The 17,537-nt window shown below is 36.6% G+C and overlaps 1 protein-coding gene across 7 annotated transcripts in view; it reads left to right on the top strand.

Annotated features, from left to right (window-relative positions):
* ENOX2 (ecto-NOX disulfide-thiol exchanger 2) overlaps positions 1-17,537 on the top strand; it is a 359,324-nt gene that overhangs the window by 305,525 nt on the left and 36,262 nt on the right. For all 7 annotated transcript variants that reach the window (XM_037037287.1, XM_037037285.1, XM_037037286.1 and 4 more), the window contains one exon: positions 1,617-1,723. In XM_037037287.1, coding sequence (XP_036893182.1) covers positions 1,617-1,723 — 107 coding nt within the window. The remainder of the gene's footprint in view (positions 1-1,616; positions 1,724-17,537) is intronic.

The following is a 17,537-nucleotide window of genomic DNA, read 5'->3' as shown; positions in this document are numbered from 1 at the left end:
TGGTGTAGCTCAGTGGATTGAGGGCAGGCTACAAACCTAAGAGTCGCCAGTTCAACTCCTAGATGGAGCACATGCCTGGGTTGCAGGCCAGGTCCTGTAGGGGGCACATGAGAGGCAATCAGACATCGATGTTTCTCTCCCTTTCTCCTTTCCCTCTTTCTCCTTCCCCTCTCTCCAAAACTAAATAAAATCTTTTTTAAAAATTTTAAAAAGAATGTAGCATCAGCATTTCTAAGATTTGCATCATTATAGGATTTGCATCATTATTATCACATAATATGCTTTTTAATTATTCAATTTTAGTAATCAGTGTAATCGTATTTCACAACATGATTGAATAAAAGCCAAATTTGCTACTTCAATCTTTTGCTTTTAGTTTTCTTTCTCCTATATTTCTTTTGCTGAATGTCATAGATGCTGGGATATGACGGGAAGCCTCTGAAATGGCCATTTTTCAAAAAGAAGTACCACTCTAAACCTACCCAAAGTCTCTCACATGACACAGATCAGAAAAATTATCAATTAACGTTTTACTTCACTATACTACACTTATAGCTTTTGAGTACGGAGCTGTATTCACCTTAAGAATAAGGGTACAGTTTTATGATTTTGCTTTAAAACAGTTATGGCCCATTCTTTTCATACTTGAATCCCCATGCTTGACTCATATGTAATTGGAATTAAGGAGGAGTTGTTTAATTTTCCATTTATATTTTGAAAATGTATATGGGCATAGAATCCAGGAAGAGAAAGTACATGTGTCTAGGATTAAAGAATATAGGAAAAGAGAGGATCAAGTATCATGGGGATATAAATTCTTAAACCATTAGCACGTAGGGTACAAACTGGGCTATAAAGAAAGAAATAGCAACCTCTGGATTTTCTTACTGTGAGCAGCAGCCATGCAGAGGTTCTTGTCCTTTTCCTAAAAATATCATGTCTGTTTCAGTTCTCTTAAACTTGTTAGGATAAAAGCCCCAGAATATTTGTATATTTTCCTTTTGACATTTTAAGAGACCCTGAAAAATACTATCTAGGACTGCACTTATATATTTCATTTCATAAAACTTACATTTCTCTAGTTAATGAGCCTGTCCACCTACACTTACAATGGATTTCATCCATCTTAAGTTTTGACATAATGTTTCTGTTAAACATCCTTCAGAATAGTATAAGGATGGGTTATGTGGAAGTGAAGCATCTGGACTCATTTTGGAGAGCTAGTTTATGAAAGAAGTAAGTGGTCACAAAGAGCTGGTACAGTTCGCTGCTTGCCGCCATGCTCTGTGGAGTCAGTAGCACTAAATCACATTCACCAGGACCCTTGCCTCTCCTGCCTGAATGGATACAGATTGCCTGTATTAAAACTTCTGTCACCATATCACGTCAAACCTTCTGGAGTTCACATTTTTCTTTTTGCATATTGATATTTCTGCCTTTGAGTCCCCTTTAAAATCATGATACCCCAACACACATAGCTTTTTCTGAATACAACTATAGCCTAATAGTGTCATACAGGAAGATACAACAAGCCTAATACTTCTCTTATTTTTTCATCTTTTGCCATCCATGGATGATACCTCTGGCCTGATTCGACTGCTGATCTGATGCTGCAGTTGAGCAGATAGTAGCTGTGTACCATTCTGCCTCCAAACAAAAGGCATGGGACCACTTCACAAAAGCCCAACGTAAAAACATCAGTGTTTGGTGCAAACAAGCTGAGGTGGGTAACTTTTTCTCTGGTAACCCCTGAGGGACACAGATGCTTTCTTTAACAAGTTATTGATTAGGAGTTTAGTCAGAATTAAATAGTGTCAAGCTCCCATGGTCACAACAAGGACCTAATGAAACACCAAAACATGTTTTATCACCTGCCACTGTGTCCAGACCACCTGTGCCAAAACAGTAATAAATGTGCTCATTCTGCTGGATGGGAACCTTAATAGTGAAAGTGTATTGGGTCAGCTAAAAAGTTTGTTTAGTTTTTTTCCCTTAAGATAGCTCTAGTTGTACTTAGTTGTCTAAGTACTACTCATTCAAAACAATTTTGTTAGATTGTATTGTGACAGCTGTCATATCAATATACCATAGGAAAAAACTTACCAAAGTTGGCAAGTTTTTGTGCATCCATATTAATATTGAAGCTGGAAGAAAATATGCAACATTTTTGGCATATCGTGCTTTATTGTTTCAAGAAAGATAAAATGCAACTGAAACACAAAAGAAGACTTGTGCAGTGTATGGAGAAGGTTCTGCGACTGATCAAATGTGTCAAAAGTGATTTCCGAAGTTTCTTGGTACTATTGACATTTTAATAGTACCAAATACCTTAGTACTTAATAGTACCAAATAATTCTTTTCTGTGGGGCTGTTCTATATACACTAGAAGATGTTTAACAGCACCCCCGGCCTCTACCCAGTTGAGGCCAATAGTGGGGGATAGCCGACAGACTCAAAATTATCCAAATCAATAAAGTTATTGGTGAAAATGAAAATGTGTCTTTTGTTTTACAGAAAAAACTAAACGGACTTTTTGGCCAACCCAATAGGTGTGATACTTAAAAGTTTACTTCTCTAAGCTAGCTAGTCTTAGGTACAAAAATAATTACTGACCTGTGAATTCAGTGTTATTATTATTAGGTCTGTCTTACATTTATTAGAGCATCTTGACAGTTGAGGCTGAAAGCTGCCTCGTGTTACATTGGAGCATTGAAATTTCTCAGCTTCTTTAAATCAAACCTGCTCAACCATCTTTATAGATGTCAGCTTTAAAGATAACAGAGGACTCTGATTTTAGATGAAGGTTGATACATACTTCTCTGCTTGTGCTGAAGTGACATTTTTAGTGTAACACTAGAATGTGCCTCATGTGATTAGGTTGCTATTCTGAATCTGAGATTAAAAACCAAGATAGATTTGTTTTCGGGATGGTGTCACATATATCTCAAGTTCTTCTGACCCAGCCCAGACACGTTCAATCTATGTATACAGCAATTTTTTCAACTTTGTTTCTGAGTCCTCCTTGCCAGTCTGGTAACATTTATTTATTTATTTAATTTACTTACTTACTTATTTATTTACTTATTTACCTATAGATTGGCATTTTCCTTAACATTTAAATAACATTTGTAAGGCATTTACACTTTCTAAAGCATTTTCACATTGATTAGCTCACATACTTCCCAATAGATGTGGTGTAGTTGGACAGAACAATGACTTGGAGTCAGACATAAATCCAAATCTCAACTCTGACATATTACAGCTATATGACTCTGGGCTAGTCACCCTTTCTCAGTCTCTGTTTCTTCACCTGAAAATGGGAGTTAATAATGAAACCAGTCTTACAGAATTAAATGAGATGTATAGATAGCTTAAAAATGTAAATGTCATATAAATGATAAGTATTTCAATTTATCATGAACAACTCCATAAGGGCTAATAAGTAGGTATAATATCCATGTTTTACAGGTGAACAAACTAAGACAGAAGTATTAAGTGATGCACACAAAATTACACAGCCAGTAATTAGTAAATTCAGGACCAGAAATTCTCATTCTAATATAAACTGCCTTGTGGTCTTGAGCAAATTATTTAATCTTTGTGGGCCTCAGTTTCCTAACCTATAAAATGAAGATAATAATCTATTCTTTCTGTTCTTCATGAGAGTACATGACATAGTTTGTGTGATAACATAAAAATTGCGAGAAGCATTTAGGTGAAAATATACCAAACAATGTTCATAAACTGTCTCTGAGCCATCAGTTTCTTGCTCAGCAAAGGGATTTGAGAGTCAGTAGAGAGAAGTTCCTGAAGACATCAGCCCAGTGAATAGGTAGACTCATAAAAATCTAATGATTTTGTAATTGTTTTTAAGAACTGAATTAGGAATTTTTAAAAGGGAGCTATTGTCTTACTATAACACAAATAATTTTAGAATCCTAGGGTGTACCTCGTATTGTTGAGCCCCAACAATCAAAAATCAGCATTTCAATTCAAACACTTATACTCTTTCTCAAGTATTATGACAGGCAATGCAGGATAAGATAGTATTCACTTTCAGGGAGCAGGAAGGGTAACAAAAGCAATCAAGAGGAGGAGTAGAATTTAGTACCCTTAATTAAAAATGTCCAAACTCTGTAGTATAGTTTGAATTTTTTAGAAGAATAAATATTGAAAGAAAAATGTTCAATGTCTTACAATTATAGAAAATCAGTAATAAGTCTCTACCTTTCCTTCAGTACACATGCATGTGTATCCCTTCTAGGGGGTGAAAGAACCTGACTACCCCACCAAAAAGCTCTGCCTTTACAATACAGATGGTCCCAGCTTACAATGATTCAACTTAATATTTTTTCACTTCATGATGCTGGGAAAGCGATATACAGTTAGTAGAAACTATACTTCACATTTTTAATGTTTATCTTTTCTCGGGCTAGCGATATGCAGTACAATATTCTCTCATGATGCTGGGCAGCAGCAGACAGCCCACAGCACCCAGTCAACCACAGGATCACGAGCATAAAAAACCTATACTCTTCAGTGTAATTTGTTGCCAGAGGTTTTTTGGATACTGTATTCTAATAACATTTAAGATAGGCTAGGTTAAGCTATGGTGCTTGGTAGCTTAGATATATTAAATTCATTTTGATGTATGATATTTTCAACTTACAATGGTTTATCAGGTTGTAACTACATTGTAAATGGTGAAGCATCTAAATTGCCTTCTTGTGGGAGGAAAGCAGCCTCTGGTTGGAGCACTAACTTGCCTAGGCCACAACTCCTTCATAAATAACTTTGCAATAAAATATTCTCCATGAATGTTATTCATCGAGGCTCTTGGCAGTTATATCAAGCTTGCCTATCTGGTGGATATATATTGGATTTTAATTACCTTCTCAGTAAAGATAGCTATGCCAGTGAGCTGGACATTTCTCTGCATCTGTAGACAACTGAGAGCTATACGCCCTATCACATAAAATTGAAACAAAGCTTTCTTGGTAGAGTGATGAGGATAAAGCTGTGTGGCTAGCATGACTTACCAACAGCTACATGTTTTATGATATCATTCATAGAATTTACAGAAACCAAGAAAAATGCTTCCTTCCCATTGGATTGGACTAAATTAAGGTCTACCTAGGATACTTCAAGCTTGACAAGTAAAACAGCTGAGAGTGGATTATAGCTCCACTCACGTTCCTGTGGCATTGCATCGCCTAAACCTAAAAGGTCTCTTCTGTATTATATTGATGCCTCTTTAAATCATGTTTTTTAAACCTCTGCATATTTTCATTTGAAAACAGGCAACTCTGAAGCTTAAAAGGAGGTATCCTATAGAAAGTGGCAAAACTGTCCTCTTAAATTGGGGCAGCTGTATAGCACTCCACCGAGAATTGGAGCATCTCAGTGACCTAAATAACTAAATTGTCTTTTTTGGACCTAGGAATTGAGGCTAAAACTCCTAAATCAGGTGTTTCATCAAGTTGGACGTTTCTGACATTCACCATTTTTTACCAGTTGCCTCTGGGAATAAGTCAGCTGGTGATCTCCTCATGTCAAAAAGTACCTATTCTCTGTCTCACTGTCATCCTTCTACCAGCAGCCAACACTGTCTTACTATGGTGAGAGAGGTTATGGAGTAAGAATAAAAAGTCCCTGAAAACAGGGAGCACTTACTTTGGTAGCATGTACCAGGCAGACTAGTTTGTTAATGAGTCTTTTTCATTGGTTTACTCTCCTGATTTATATGTATGTGAGGCTCCTGCCGGTACAGTTGGAAAGGCTAATAAAAGTAAGATAGTCTCTCCCCTTACTAAAAGTTAGTATCTATAGTGACTTTACCGATAGTTCTCTGTGTTGTGGGAACTCTTTTTCTACAAGATCATTTAAAACTGCATATGTTTCTCACTGAGAAACTGGCCTAGATTAGAAGTTAAACCTTATATTAGAAACTAGGGCCATGGAAGTAGGTGCTAAAAGATACCCCCTACATTATCAGAGCAGGAGTAAGCCAGATTCAGAGTATTTTCATGTCAGCACTGCTGGGTCCTTGCATGACAGGGATCTTGTGTCTTCCTTCCTCCAGCCTCCATAAAACTGTGGAAAGCTAATTTGTATGTTTTGTCAAGAATGTAAATTGAGACTCTTGGTTGATCGTTTGACAAATAATCTAAACAATCAATAGAAGCTTAGCTGATAAGAAGTTTTGAACCAAGGTGTACAGAGGCACTTCACAATGGGCACATACAAGACATGGCAGGGATTGTGGCTCCCAGTCAGCCAGCTGGAGGGGAAAACCCAACAGTGAATGAGCCATCAGTAATCAAAATCCAAGTACAATAAGAGAGCCCACACAAACCGAATCAGTGGCATTCCCAGAGCATCCAAATCAGATTAAAGAGCCTGCACCACTGAGTCCCACAGAACTCCTACCATAGAAGACACCCCATGAAGACAGGCAGTCAAAGAATAGCAATCTGAAATGTAGAAACAAAGAAAGAGAGTCACCTAAAATGGAGAGACAGAGAAAGAACCCCCAATTGAAAGGAAAGGAGGAATCCCCAGAAAGACAGCTAAGTGAGATTGAGGCAAGCAATCTATCATACATAGAATTCAATATAATGATTATAAGGATCCTTGAAGAAGTCAGTGAGAACTTTAAGAAATGTTATGGGAGCTACAAGGAATTTTGTGGGAACTATAGCAGCATGAAAAAGGACATAGAAACTATGAATAAAAACCAGGAAGAAATGAAGAATACGATATCTGAAATGAAGAATTCACTATAAGGAATCAAAAGTAGGCTAGATGAAGCAGAGGACTGAATCAGGGAGCTGGAAGACAAGGTAGAGAAAATAGAGCAACAACGCAAAACAAAAGACTCAAAAAGAATGATGATAGTTTAAGGGAGTTTTAGGACAACGTGAAACATAACATTCATATCAGAGGCATATCAGAAGAAGAAAAGGAGCAAGGGAGAGAAAACCTGTTTGAAAAAATAATGACAGAAATCTTCCCTAACTTGGTGAGGGGAAAAGCCATACACGTTTGGGAAGCACAGAGGATCCCAATAAAGACAAATCCAAAGAGGCTTACTCCAAGACACATCATAATTAAAATGGCAATATGTAAAGACAAAGAGAGAAACACCTGGTAGTATACAAGGAAGATCCAATAAGGTTCATAGCTGATTTGTCAACAGAAACACTGTAGGCCAGAAGGGACTGGCACAAAATAATCCAAGTAATGAAAAGCAAGGACCTACAACCAAGACTACTCTATCCAGCAACTTTCTTAGTTAAAATGGAAAGGGAGATAAAGAGCTTCCCAGAAAAAGGCTAAAATTGTACATCTCCACAAGCCAGCACTGCAAGAGATGCTAAAGGGACTACTATAATAAACTGGAGAGAGAAAGAGGGAGGGAAAAACACAGGTATGTAATAAATGGCAATGAATAAGTACCTATCAATAATAACCTTAAACATAAATGTAGGAAATGCTCCAATAAAAAGATATAGGGTAGTTGAATGGATAAGAAAACATGACCCACATATATACTGTCTACAAGAGACCTACCTCAAAAGAAGAGATCTACATAGGCTAAAAGTGAAGATATAGAAAAAAATATTCTAAGCAAGCGGACATGAAAAGAAAGCTTGAATAGCAATACTTGAATCAAACAGAATAGATATCAAACCAAAGGCTATAACCATGGCCGTTGTAGCTCAGTGGATTGAGTGTGGGCCTGTGTACCTCAGGATCACCAGTTCGATTCCCAGTCAGGGCACATGCTTGGGTTGTCAGCAAGGTCTCCAATAGAAGGTGTTTAAGAAGCAGCCACACATTGATTTTTCTCTCCTCTTTCTCCCTCCTTTCCCCTCTCTCTAAAAATAAAGAAATAAATAAAATCTTTAAAAAAATCAATGGCCATAAAAAGAGACAAATAAGGTCCCTACATAATACTTAAGGGAATAATCCAACAACAGGATATAAATCTTGTAAACTTGTATGCACCCAACATATGGGCACCTAAATATATAAGGAAAATTTTGGAGGATGTCAAGAAAGATATCAACAGCAACATAGTTAATGTAGGGGATTTTAACACCCCACTGTCAACAATGGATAAACCTTCCAACAAAGAATCAACAAGGACATTGTAGCATTGAATGACACTCTAGATCAAATGGACTTAATTGATATATACAGAATCTTTCACCCCCCAAAAAGGAAAATAAACATTTTTTCAAATGTGCATGTTACATTCTCAAAGAAACAACACATGGTAGGACACAAAACAAGCCTCAAAAATTCAAGAAAATTGAAATCATATCAAGCATCTGCTCAGATCACAATGGATTGAAACTGGAAAGCAACCTCAAGGAAAAAAACTCAAAAAATTTCAAATACATACAGACTGAATAACATGTTACTAAATAATGAAAGGGTCAACAATGAGCACAAGTAAGAAATCAAAAGGTTTCTGGAAACAAATGAAAATGAACACAAAACAACCCAAAACCTATGGGACACAGTGAAGGCAGTACTGAGAGGGAAGTTCATAGTCATACAGGCCTATCTAAATATACAACCTAACCCTACATCTACAAGAACTAGAAGAACAGCAACAAACAAAGCCCAGAGTGAGTAGAAGGAAGGAAATAATCAAGACCACAGCAGAATTAAATGTATAGAGACTCAAAAAAATTTAAACAATCAGTAAATCTAAGAACTGGCTCTTTGAAATGATAAACAAAATTGACAGACCAGACTCATCATAAAAAAGAGAGAGAACCCAAATAAACAAAATCAGAAATGAAAAGGAGAGACTACAACTAATGCCACAGAAATACAAAGAATTGTAAGAAATTACTGCGAATGACTCTGTCAATAAATTGGGCAACCTGGGGAAAATGGACAAATTTCTAGAAACATACAATCTTCCAAAACTGAATAAAAAGGAAGGAGAAAGTCTGAAAAGACCAATAACAGGTAGTGAAATTGCAGGAGCAATAAAAAAACTCCCAGCACACAAAAGACCTGGACTGAATGGATTCACAGGTGAATTTTATCAAATGCTTAAAAAACTAACTCCTCTCCTTCTCAATCTATTCTAAAAAGAATCAAGAAGACGGAAGACTGCCACACTCTTTTCGTGTACCAGTATCATCCTAATTCCAAAACCAGGTAGAGACACAGCGAAGAAAAAAAAACTAGAGGCTAATATCATGGATGAACATAGATGCTAAAACCCTCAACAAAATACTGGCAAAACTGATCCAGCAATACATTAAAAAGATCATACAACATGACCAAGTGGGATTCATCCCAGGGATGCAAAGATGGTACAATATTCACAAATCAATAAGTGTAAGACACCACATAAACAAAAGCAAAGACAAAAATCACTGGATCATATCAATAGATGCAGGTAAAGCATTTGATAAAGTACAGCACCCATTTATGATAAAAAAACATTCAGCAAAATGGGAGTAGAGGGAGAATACCTCAACATAACAAATGCCATATACAAGAAACCTACAGCGAACATCCTACTCAATGGGCAAAAACTAAAGGCTTTCTCCCTAAGATCAGGAACAAGACAAGGATATCCACTTTCACCACTTCTATTCAACATAGAATTGTGAGTCCTAGCCACAGCAATCAGAAAAGAAAAGGAATTAAAATATCCAAATTGGAAAGGAGGAAGAAAAGCTGTCACTGAAGATGAGATGATGGTGTACATAGAAAACCCTATAGACTCCACAAATAAAACTACTGAACCAAATAAGTGAATTTGGCAAAATGGTAGGATATAAAGTCAATATTTAGAAATTGAAGGCATTTTTGTACACCAACAATGGAATATCAGAAACAGAAATTAGAGAAAAGCCCTGCTGGTGTAGCTCAGTGGATTGAGTGCTAGCCTGCAAACCAAGGGGTTGCTGGTTAAATTCCCAGTCAGGGCACATGCCACATCCAAATCCCCAGTGGGGGGCCATATGAAAGGCAACCACACATTGATGTTTCTCTCCCTCCCTTTCTCTCTCCCATCCTCTCTCTCTCTAAAAATAAATAAATAAAATCATTTTAAAAAATTACAGGGGATCTCATTTACTAGAGCAACAAGAAAAATAAAATTCTTAAGAAGAAACTTAACCAAAGAAGTCAAAGACCTGTGCTCAGAAAACTACAGAACTCTACAGAAATAAATTAAGGAGTACACAAGTAAATGGAAGCATGTACCTTGTTCATCAATTAGAAGAATTAACATTATCAAAATTTCCATACCACTCAATGCAGTCTATAGACTTAATGCAATCCCTATGCAAATACCAATGACATATTTCACAGATATAGAACAATATTTCCAAAATTTATATGGAACCATAAAGGACTCCAAATGGCCTCAGCAATTTTGAGAAAGAAAAACAAAGTAGGAGGGATCACAATGCCTGATATCAAACTGTACTACAAGGCCACTCTAATCAAAACAGTCTGGTACTGGCATAAGAACAGACATGTAGGTCAATGGAACAGAATAGAAAGCCTATAAATAAACCCATGTCAATACACTCAGTTAATATTTGACAAAGGGGGCAGGAACATAAAATGGAGTAAAAATAGCCTCTTCAGTAAATGATGTTGGGAGATCTGGACAAGTACATGCAAAAAAAAAAATGAAACTACACCACCAGTTTACACCATACACAAAAATAAACTAAAGATGGATAAAAGACAAATATAAGTCACAACACCATAAAAGTCCTAGGGGAAAACATAGGCAGGAAATTTTCAGATATCCCACGTAGTAATATTTTCACCAATACATCCCCTACAGTAAGGGACATAAGTAAAAGAATAAACAAATGGGATTACGTCAAACTAAAAATTGTCTGCACAGTTAAAGAAAGCATCAACAAAATACAAAGGGAACTAACCTTATGGGAAAACATATTTGCCAAAGATTCCTCAGACAAGGGTTTGATCTCCAAAATATATAAAGAACTCACATGACTCCATGCCAGAAAGACAAGCAATCCAATTAAAAAATGGGCAAAGGACATGAACAGACACTTCCCCAAGGAGGACGTAGAGATGACCCATAGACACATGAAAAATTACTCAACACCACTAGCCATCAGAGATGCAAATTAAAACCACAATGAGATACCACTTCACATCTCTCAGAATGGCCATCATAAACAAATCAACAAACAACTGTTGGAGAGGATGTGGAGAAAAGGAAACACTAGTGCACTGTTGGAGGGATTGCAGACTGGTGCAGCCACTGGGGAAAACAGTATGGGATTTCCTCAAACAACTAAAGATGGAACTGCTTTTCTTTTATTTTTAAGTATGTTTTATTGATTTTGCTATTACAGTTATCCCATTTTTTTCTCCCCCTTTCCCGCTCTTCCCTGTACTCCCTCCCTTCAGCATTCCCCTCCCTTAGCTCATGTCCATGAGTCATACAAATAAGTTGTTTGGTTCCTCCCTTTCCTATCCTATTCTTAACCTCCCCCTGTCTCTATTTTACCTATCAATTAGGCTTCTTATTCCCTATACCTTTTCCTCCACTCTCCCCCTCCCCACTAATAACCCTCCATCTGATTTCTATTTCTGTGATTCTGTTCCTGTTCTATCTGTTTGCTTTTTGTTTTTGTTTTTTTGGTTCCGTTATTGACAGTTGTGAGTTTGTTTTCACTTTACTGTTCATATTTTTTATCTTATTTTTCTTACATAAGCCCCTTTAACATTTCATATAACAAGGGCTTGGTGATGATGAACTCTTTTAGCTTTACCTTATCTGAGAAGCACTTTATCTGCCCTTCCATTCTAAATGATAGCTTTTAGATAGTCATCTTGGATCAAGTCTTTGCCTTTCATGATTTCCATACTTCTTTACAGCCCCTTCCTGCCTCTAAGTTTTGGGAGGTTTTTGTTTTTGAGGAATCAGCTGATCATTTCATGGGAGCTCTTTTGCAGGTAACTCTCTCCTTTTCTTTTGTATTCACTTTATTGTATTATGCACTTTTAAGATTCTCTCTTTATTTTTAATCTTGGATAATTTAATTATGATGTGTCATGCTGTGGTCCTCCTTGTGTCCAACTTCTTTGAAACTCTCTGAGTTTCCTGGGCTTGCATGTCTATTTCCTTTGCCAGATTGGGGAAGTTTTCCTTTATTATTTTTTCAAATAAGTTTGTGATTTCTTGCTCTTCCTCTTCTCCTTCAGGTACCCCTATGATTTGGATGTTGGCGAGTTTAAACTTGTCCCAGGGGTTCCTAAGCCTTTTCTTCATTTTTCTGAATTCTTGTGTCTTCATTACATTCTGGTTGAATGTTTATTTCTCCCTTTTGTTACAAATCATTGATTTGAGTCCCAGTTTCCTTCCCTTCACTGTTGGTTCCCTAAATATATTTCTTTATTTCACTTTGCATAGCCTTCACTTCTTCCTTTATTTTGTGACCACACTGAACAATTTCTGTGAGCATTCAGATTACCAGTGTTTTGAACTCTGCATCTGATAGATTGTGTATCTCCTCATCACTTAGTTCTTTTTCTGGAACTTTGATCTGTTCTTTTATTTGGGCCATATTTGTCTTAGCACACCTGTTGTGTTTTAAGGGGTGGAGACTTATGCATCCTTGGGGGTGGGATACAAACCACTTCCAATGCATTGTGGCTCTGTGGGGGGGAGGGGTCAGAGAGGAAACAATGTCACTTGCTCGGCCCTTGCCCTGCTTTCAGTAACTTCTCCTGCTACTTACAAGCAAATTGGTCCCTTTTGGTGCTCATTACCCCTGGGTTGGTTTGTTTACATTCTAGGGCCCTGTGGGTCCCTCCAGTGAACTCTCCTGTAAGATTGGCAGTTTCTACCGCCACCACAACCCCCACAGGTTTTTACAACCAGATGTTTAGAGGCTTAATTTCTGCACACTGAAACCCTGGATTGCACAATCTATCTTGCTCCCCAGTGGATCCTCCTGGTTTATCCACACATGAATTGGGACAGCTTGGTCGACCAGTCACCACCTTGCTGTGTGTCCTTTCCATCTCAGCTACCCATCTCCACCCCTCCTACCAGTCTGGAAGAATGTTTCATCTTTAACTGCTTGGTTGTCAGACTTCCATATAGTTTAATTTTCTGGCAGTTCTAGTTGGTTTTCGTTTTTAAATTGGTGGTTGTCCTTCTTTAGGTTGTACAAGGAAGCAAAACATATCTACCTATGCCTCCATCTTGGCCAGAAATCAGAACTGCCTTTTGATCCAGTGATCCCGCTGCTGGGATATACCCTAAGAATCCTGAATTACCAATTCAAAAGAACCTATGCACCCCAATGTTCATAGCAGCACAATGTACAATAGCCAAGTGCTGGAAACAGCCTTAGTACCCATCAATAAATGATTGGTACATTTACACAATGGAATACTATGCAGCAGAAATAAAGAAGGAGCTCCTATCCTTCACAACAGCATGAATGGAACTGGAGAGCATTATGCTAATTGAAATAAGCCAGGCAGTGAAAGACAAATAGCATATGTTCTCACCCATAAGTGGAACATAATCAACAAAACAAACAAGCAAGCAAAATATAATCAGATACATGAAAATAAAGAACAAACTAACAGTGACCAGAGGGGCGGGGTGGGGGATGGGATAACAGGGGAGAAAAAGATAAAGGGCAAGCAAAGAAGCACAAATAGAGGACTCAGGAGACCAGATTGACTGTGGGAGTGAGGTGTCTGAGTAGCAGTGAGCAGTGGAGAAAAAGGCAGAACAACTGTAACTGAACAACAATAAATAGAAAAAAAGAAAAATAATAAAAAATAAAAGATGCCCCCTTACATACTCCCTAATATGCAATTTATGCCACTAAGCCAGAAGAAAAGGGTCTTGGTGATTACTGTCATTCTCATAAAATGAAATACTGTAATTGCTAATAAAACTTTCCAGATTTCTAGACCTACTATTCCAAACTCTGTAGACTGCAGATCTGTATACCCTTGATTTAGGACCCATTTACACTTACACTAGCTATTGGCTTTCAGATGTCAAAACACATGTAACACAATTTGGATAACATAATTTGTATATCCAGTATGTATCATACAATAGATGTTGATAAGAACTGTTGTTTGTGCTTCACTTTATTGTATTATGTGATATTGTAGAATCAAATTTCTACATAAGTGTAGAAGCTACCTCCCTATCCTCTGCTCCTTTCTATTCCTGTATTTCACCCTTTCCCTACCAAGTATCCTAATAATGTTGAAAGTCTGGGTAAGTAAAATTTCGTTACACAGTTGACAAGGAATTTTTCTTTTGTGATAATCAACTTTCTATAAGAAACATGACTACATAAAATATTGATTTATGATTTGCTTACTTTATGATAAATGAAAAACATCAGCAAGTACACAGATTATTATTTCATGCATTCTCTTCTGTCTAGGGTTTCAGTTTTATTCTATGTTGAAAGTGTTTTATCCTCCATTGTGGAGCAGTGTGTGAATTTTTGAGCTTCAAAAAAGTTAACATTAGAATAGACTCAAAGCGATTACAGTGCATTTTCAGAAATCACTAACAGTTCACTGTTTAAATGAAAAATATCACAGGTCTACTGTGGGCAAGATAGTAGTATAGAAACTTTAGGGCAGCTATGTTACCTTTTTTGATGTAGTCTATCTGTGATGTGCCCCACTCAATTTCAGATAGAGATTTACAAATGAAAATTTCTTGAAAATGTTTGTCATGCAATTGCCACTATTGTGGATTTATTTTTTTAATCCCTATTTGAGGGCCTTTTTTCATAGAGAGAGGGAGAGAGAAACAGCGATTGGTTGACCTGGGATCAAACCTGCAACCTGGGTATGTGCTCTGACAGGGAATCAAACCCACAAACATTCAGTCTGTGGGACGATGCTCCAACCAACTGAGCCACGCTGGTCAGGGAGCCACTGTTCAGAATGGGAATGGAGGCAAATTTGGGAGGTGCAGTTATTTCTCATGCTCCCTGGACTTCAGTTGCTCAGAGTCCTCCTCCTACCTATACCTGTGTCCAGGGTAGGTGGAGTGCCTTCATTAGGTAACTGCCACCTTTCAGCCTTTCTTTCACTCTGAAGGTGTTTGTTAGGTTTGCTTACCAAAGTAGAGCTCTTTTGACCACTGAAGATTACAGAAAACAGTGATCCTAGATAAGAGTTTTTATGATAAGATTGTCAAAGTATTAAAGTCTCACTTGGTTTTCTTAGATACTGTCATTGACTAAATGCTCCTCATGAGTTTACTGTAATATTGTACCCTTTAACTTCTGTTCTCTTTGCTCTCTATCTCATTCATGTGTTAGATATTAGATACCTATTAGTATTAGATATTTTTAGAAGAGTAATGAAACACTCCTTAGTTTCCTTTTAGCTAAGAAAGATGGTCTAGTGATAAGAGGACTCTAACCAGGTTGCCTGCCAGACTAAATATCTTAGACCTAGCTCCCTATTAGTTTTTCTGACCCTCATTTCATTCTCAACTAAAACAACCAATAATTCTTGTTCCTAAAGTATTTTGAGGCATTGGGATAAAATTTGTAAGTAGATATGTTATATCTCTAGGGATTTTTTGTAAAAGATGTGATAGACCTCTAGATAAGCTGTATCACTTAGTTATTAAACTTTTTATACTTTTAAGAAGAGATTATGCTTTCTTGCCCAGCTACAAACAGCATGCTTTGTGGATGCTGAGCAGATACAGGGCATATTTTAGCTCTATCAGTAAAATCTTTTCGCCCTGGAATATTTCCCTGGAATATTTTGCCCTGAAACACAAATTACTCTTGAAAAACACAGTAACTTTCCTAGCATTAAACAACATGTTGTGAATTGAGGGTTGGTCTTTCTTTGCTTATACCCTCTGACAGTCCACTTCCTGGTTAGGCATCTAGGAGAACCATGACTTGTGCTGATGTGGTAAGTTGTATAATATTTGAATTTGTCAGTGTCACACCTCATTAGAATCAACTTTCCAGAAACAGCTCTTTGATGATAACTAAAACCCAGACTCATGAGATAGAATGAATTCTTAGAAATGAGCAATTTATTTATTTTACTCTGCATAATGAGTTTCAAATCTTAGCAAATCTCTCTTGACATAGCCCTTTAGGGTTCATTTTTCTCAAGCAACTTGTTGTTTTCTTCTATTTTAAGTAATGCCCCTGCAGCACATGAGAGATGCTATTTAGTATTTCTATTTTTTATTACTTCTTAACTATCAGTAATAACATTGAATAGCTCACTTTTTGTAAAGGTATTTTTACTTATCTATAGTGAAAACTTAATTTAGAAATCATTAATTTTCCTGATAAAAGGAATAACAAAGGAGGATATTAGTTTAGATAGTGATTAATTATGATATTAATTATTAAGAAATGTATTTGAAATATTTATAATTCCTCTAAATGAAAGTGTTTTTCACCAGACAGCTTTGGATATTTCCTATGTTATGGCCCATCTGGGGCTAACCTGCCAAGGAATTCACAGCTCAGTGCGGAGAACCACTAACAGGCATCAAGTAGCCTCTAAATGATTGCAAGCTGCTCCAAAATATACAGTTCTAAAAAACAAAAAAAGTCTCCTTCAAAAAAATATATACAGTTCTCATGTTTACTCTTTTTAACAAATAATTTTTCTAGTGTGGTCTTAATCCTTTCTAATGTTTTCATCCCTTCCTAAAGACCAGTATTTACATTTGGCAGCACTTTCTTCAGCATTTTTTATGGTACAAGTCTTTTGGTGACAAATCCATGCATTTACATTTCTCTGAAAATATATTTCTCTCACATTCATTCTTGAAAGATTTTTGTCTCTGAATATAGGATTCTGAATGAACAGATATATATTTTTGCACCTTAAAGAAATTTCCCCCCTGACTTCTGGCCTTTATTGTTTCTGAAAAAAATCAAAGTATTCAAATTATTGTTCTCTTGAATATAATGTTTTGTTTTTTCTGGCTACTTTAACAATTTCTCCTTTTTTCAGTTTTAGTATGGTAAAAATGATACACAGCAGTGTATAAGGTTAGGATGTACAGCATAATGACTTTACTTACATATATTGTGAAGTGATTATCACAATAAATTTAGTTACAGAGTTTCTCTGTAGTTTTCAGCAGTTTTACTATGGTGTTCCTAGACATACTTTTTTCACATATATCCTGCTTAGGATTCACTGAGTTCTTTGAATATATAGATTAATGTCTTTCATCAGATTTGAGAAATCTTCAACTATTTTTTCTTCAAAGATTTTGAATGATTTAACCTTTCCTATTTCTGTCATTCTAGTTAGTTTCTCTCTGTTCTTCAGATTGGATAAATTTATATTGTTCTCTTTTAAGTTCTCCTTTTATTCCATCATTTTTTAAATTTTTATTTTTATATAATTCTTGTTCAAGTACAGTTTTCTGTCTTATATTCCTAGCCCTGCCCCCCTAGTGCTCCCCACCTTCCTCCCATTTCCGCCCCCCACCTTAGTTATTGTCCATGTGT

This window comes from Sturnira hondurensis, unplaced genomic scaffold (assembly GCF_014824575.4).
Source record: "Sturnira hondurensis isolate 20B ecotype Veracruz unplaced genomic scaffold, ASM1482457v3 Scaffold0022910, whole genome shotgun sequence".
In the NCBI taxonomy this organism is placed as follows: Eukaryota; Metazoa; Chordata; class Mammalia; order Chiroptera; family Phyllostomidae; genus Sturnira; species Sturnira hondurensis.
This window is presented reverse-complemented; position numbering and strand designations above follow the sequence as displayed.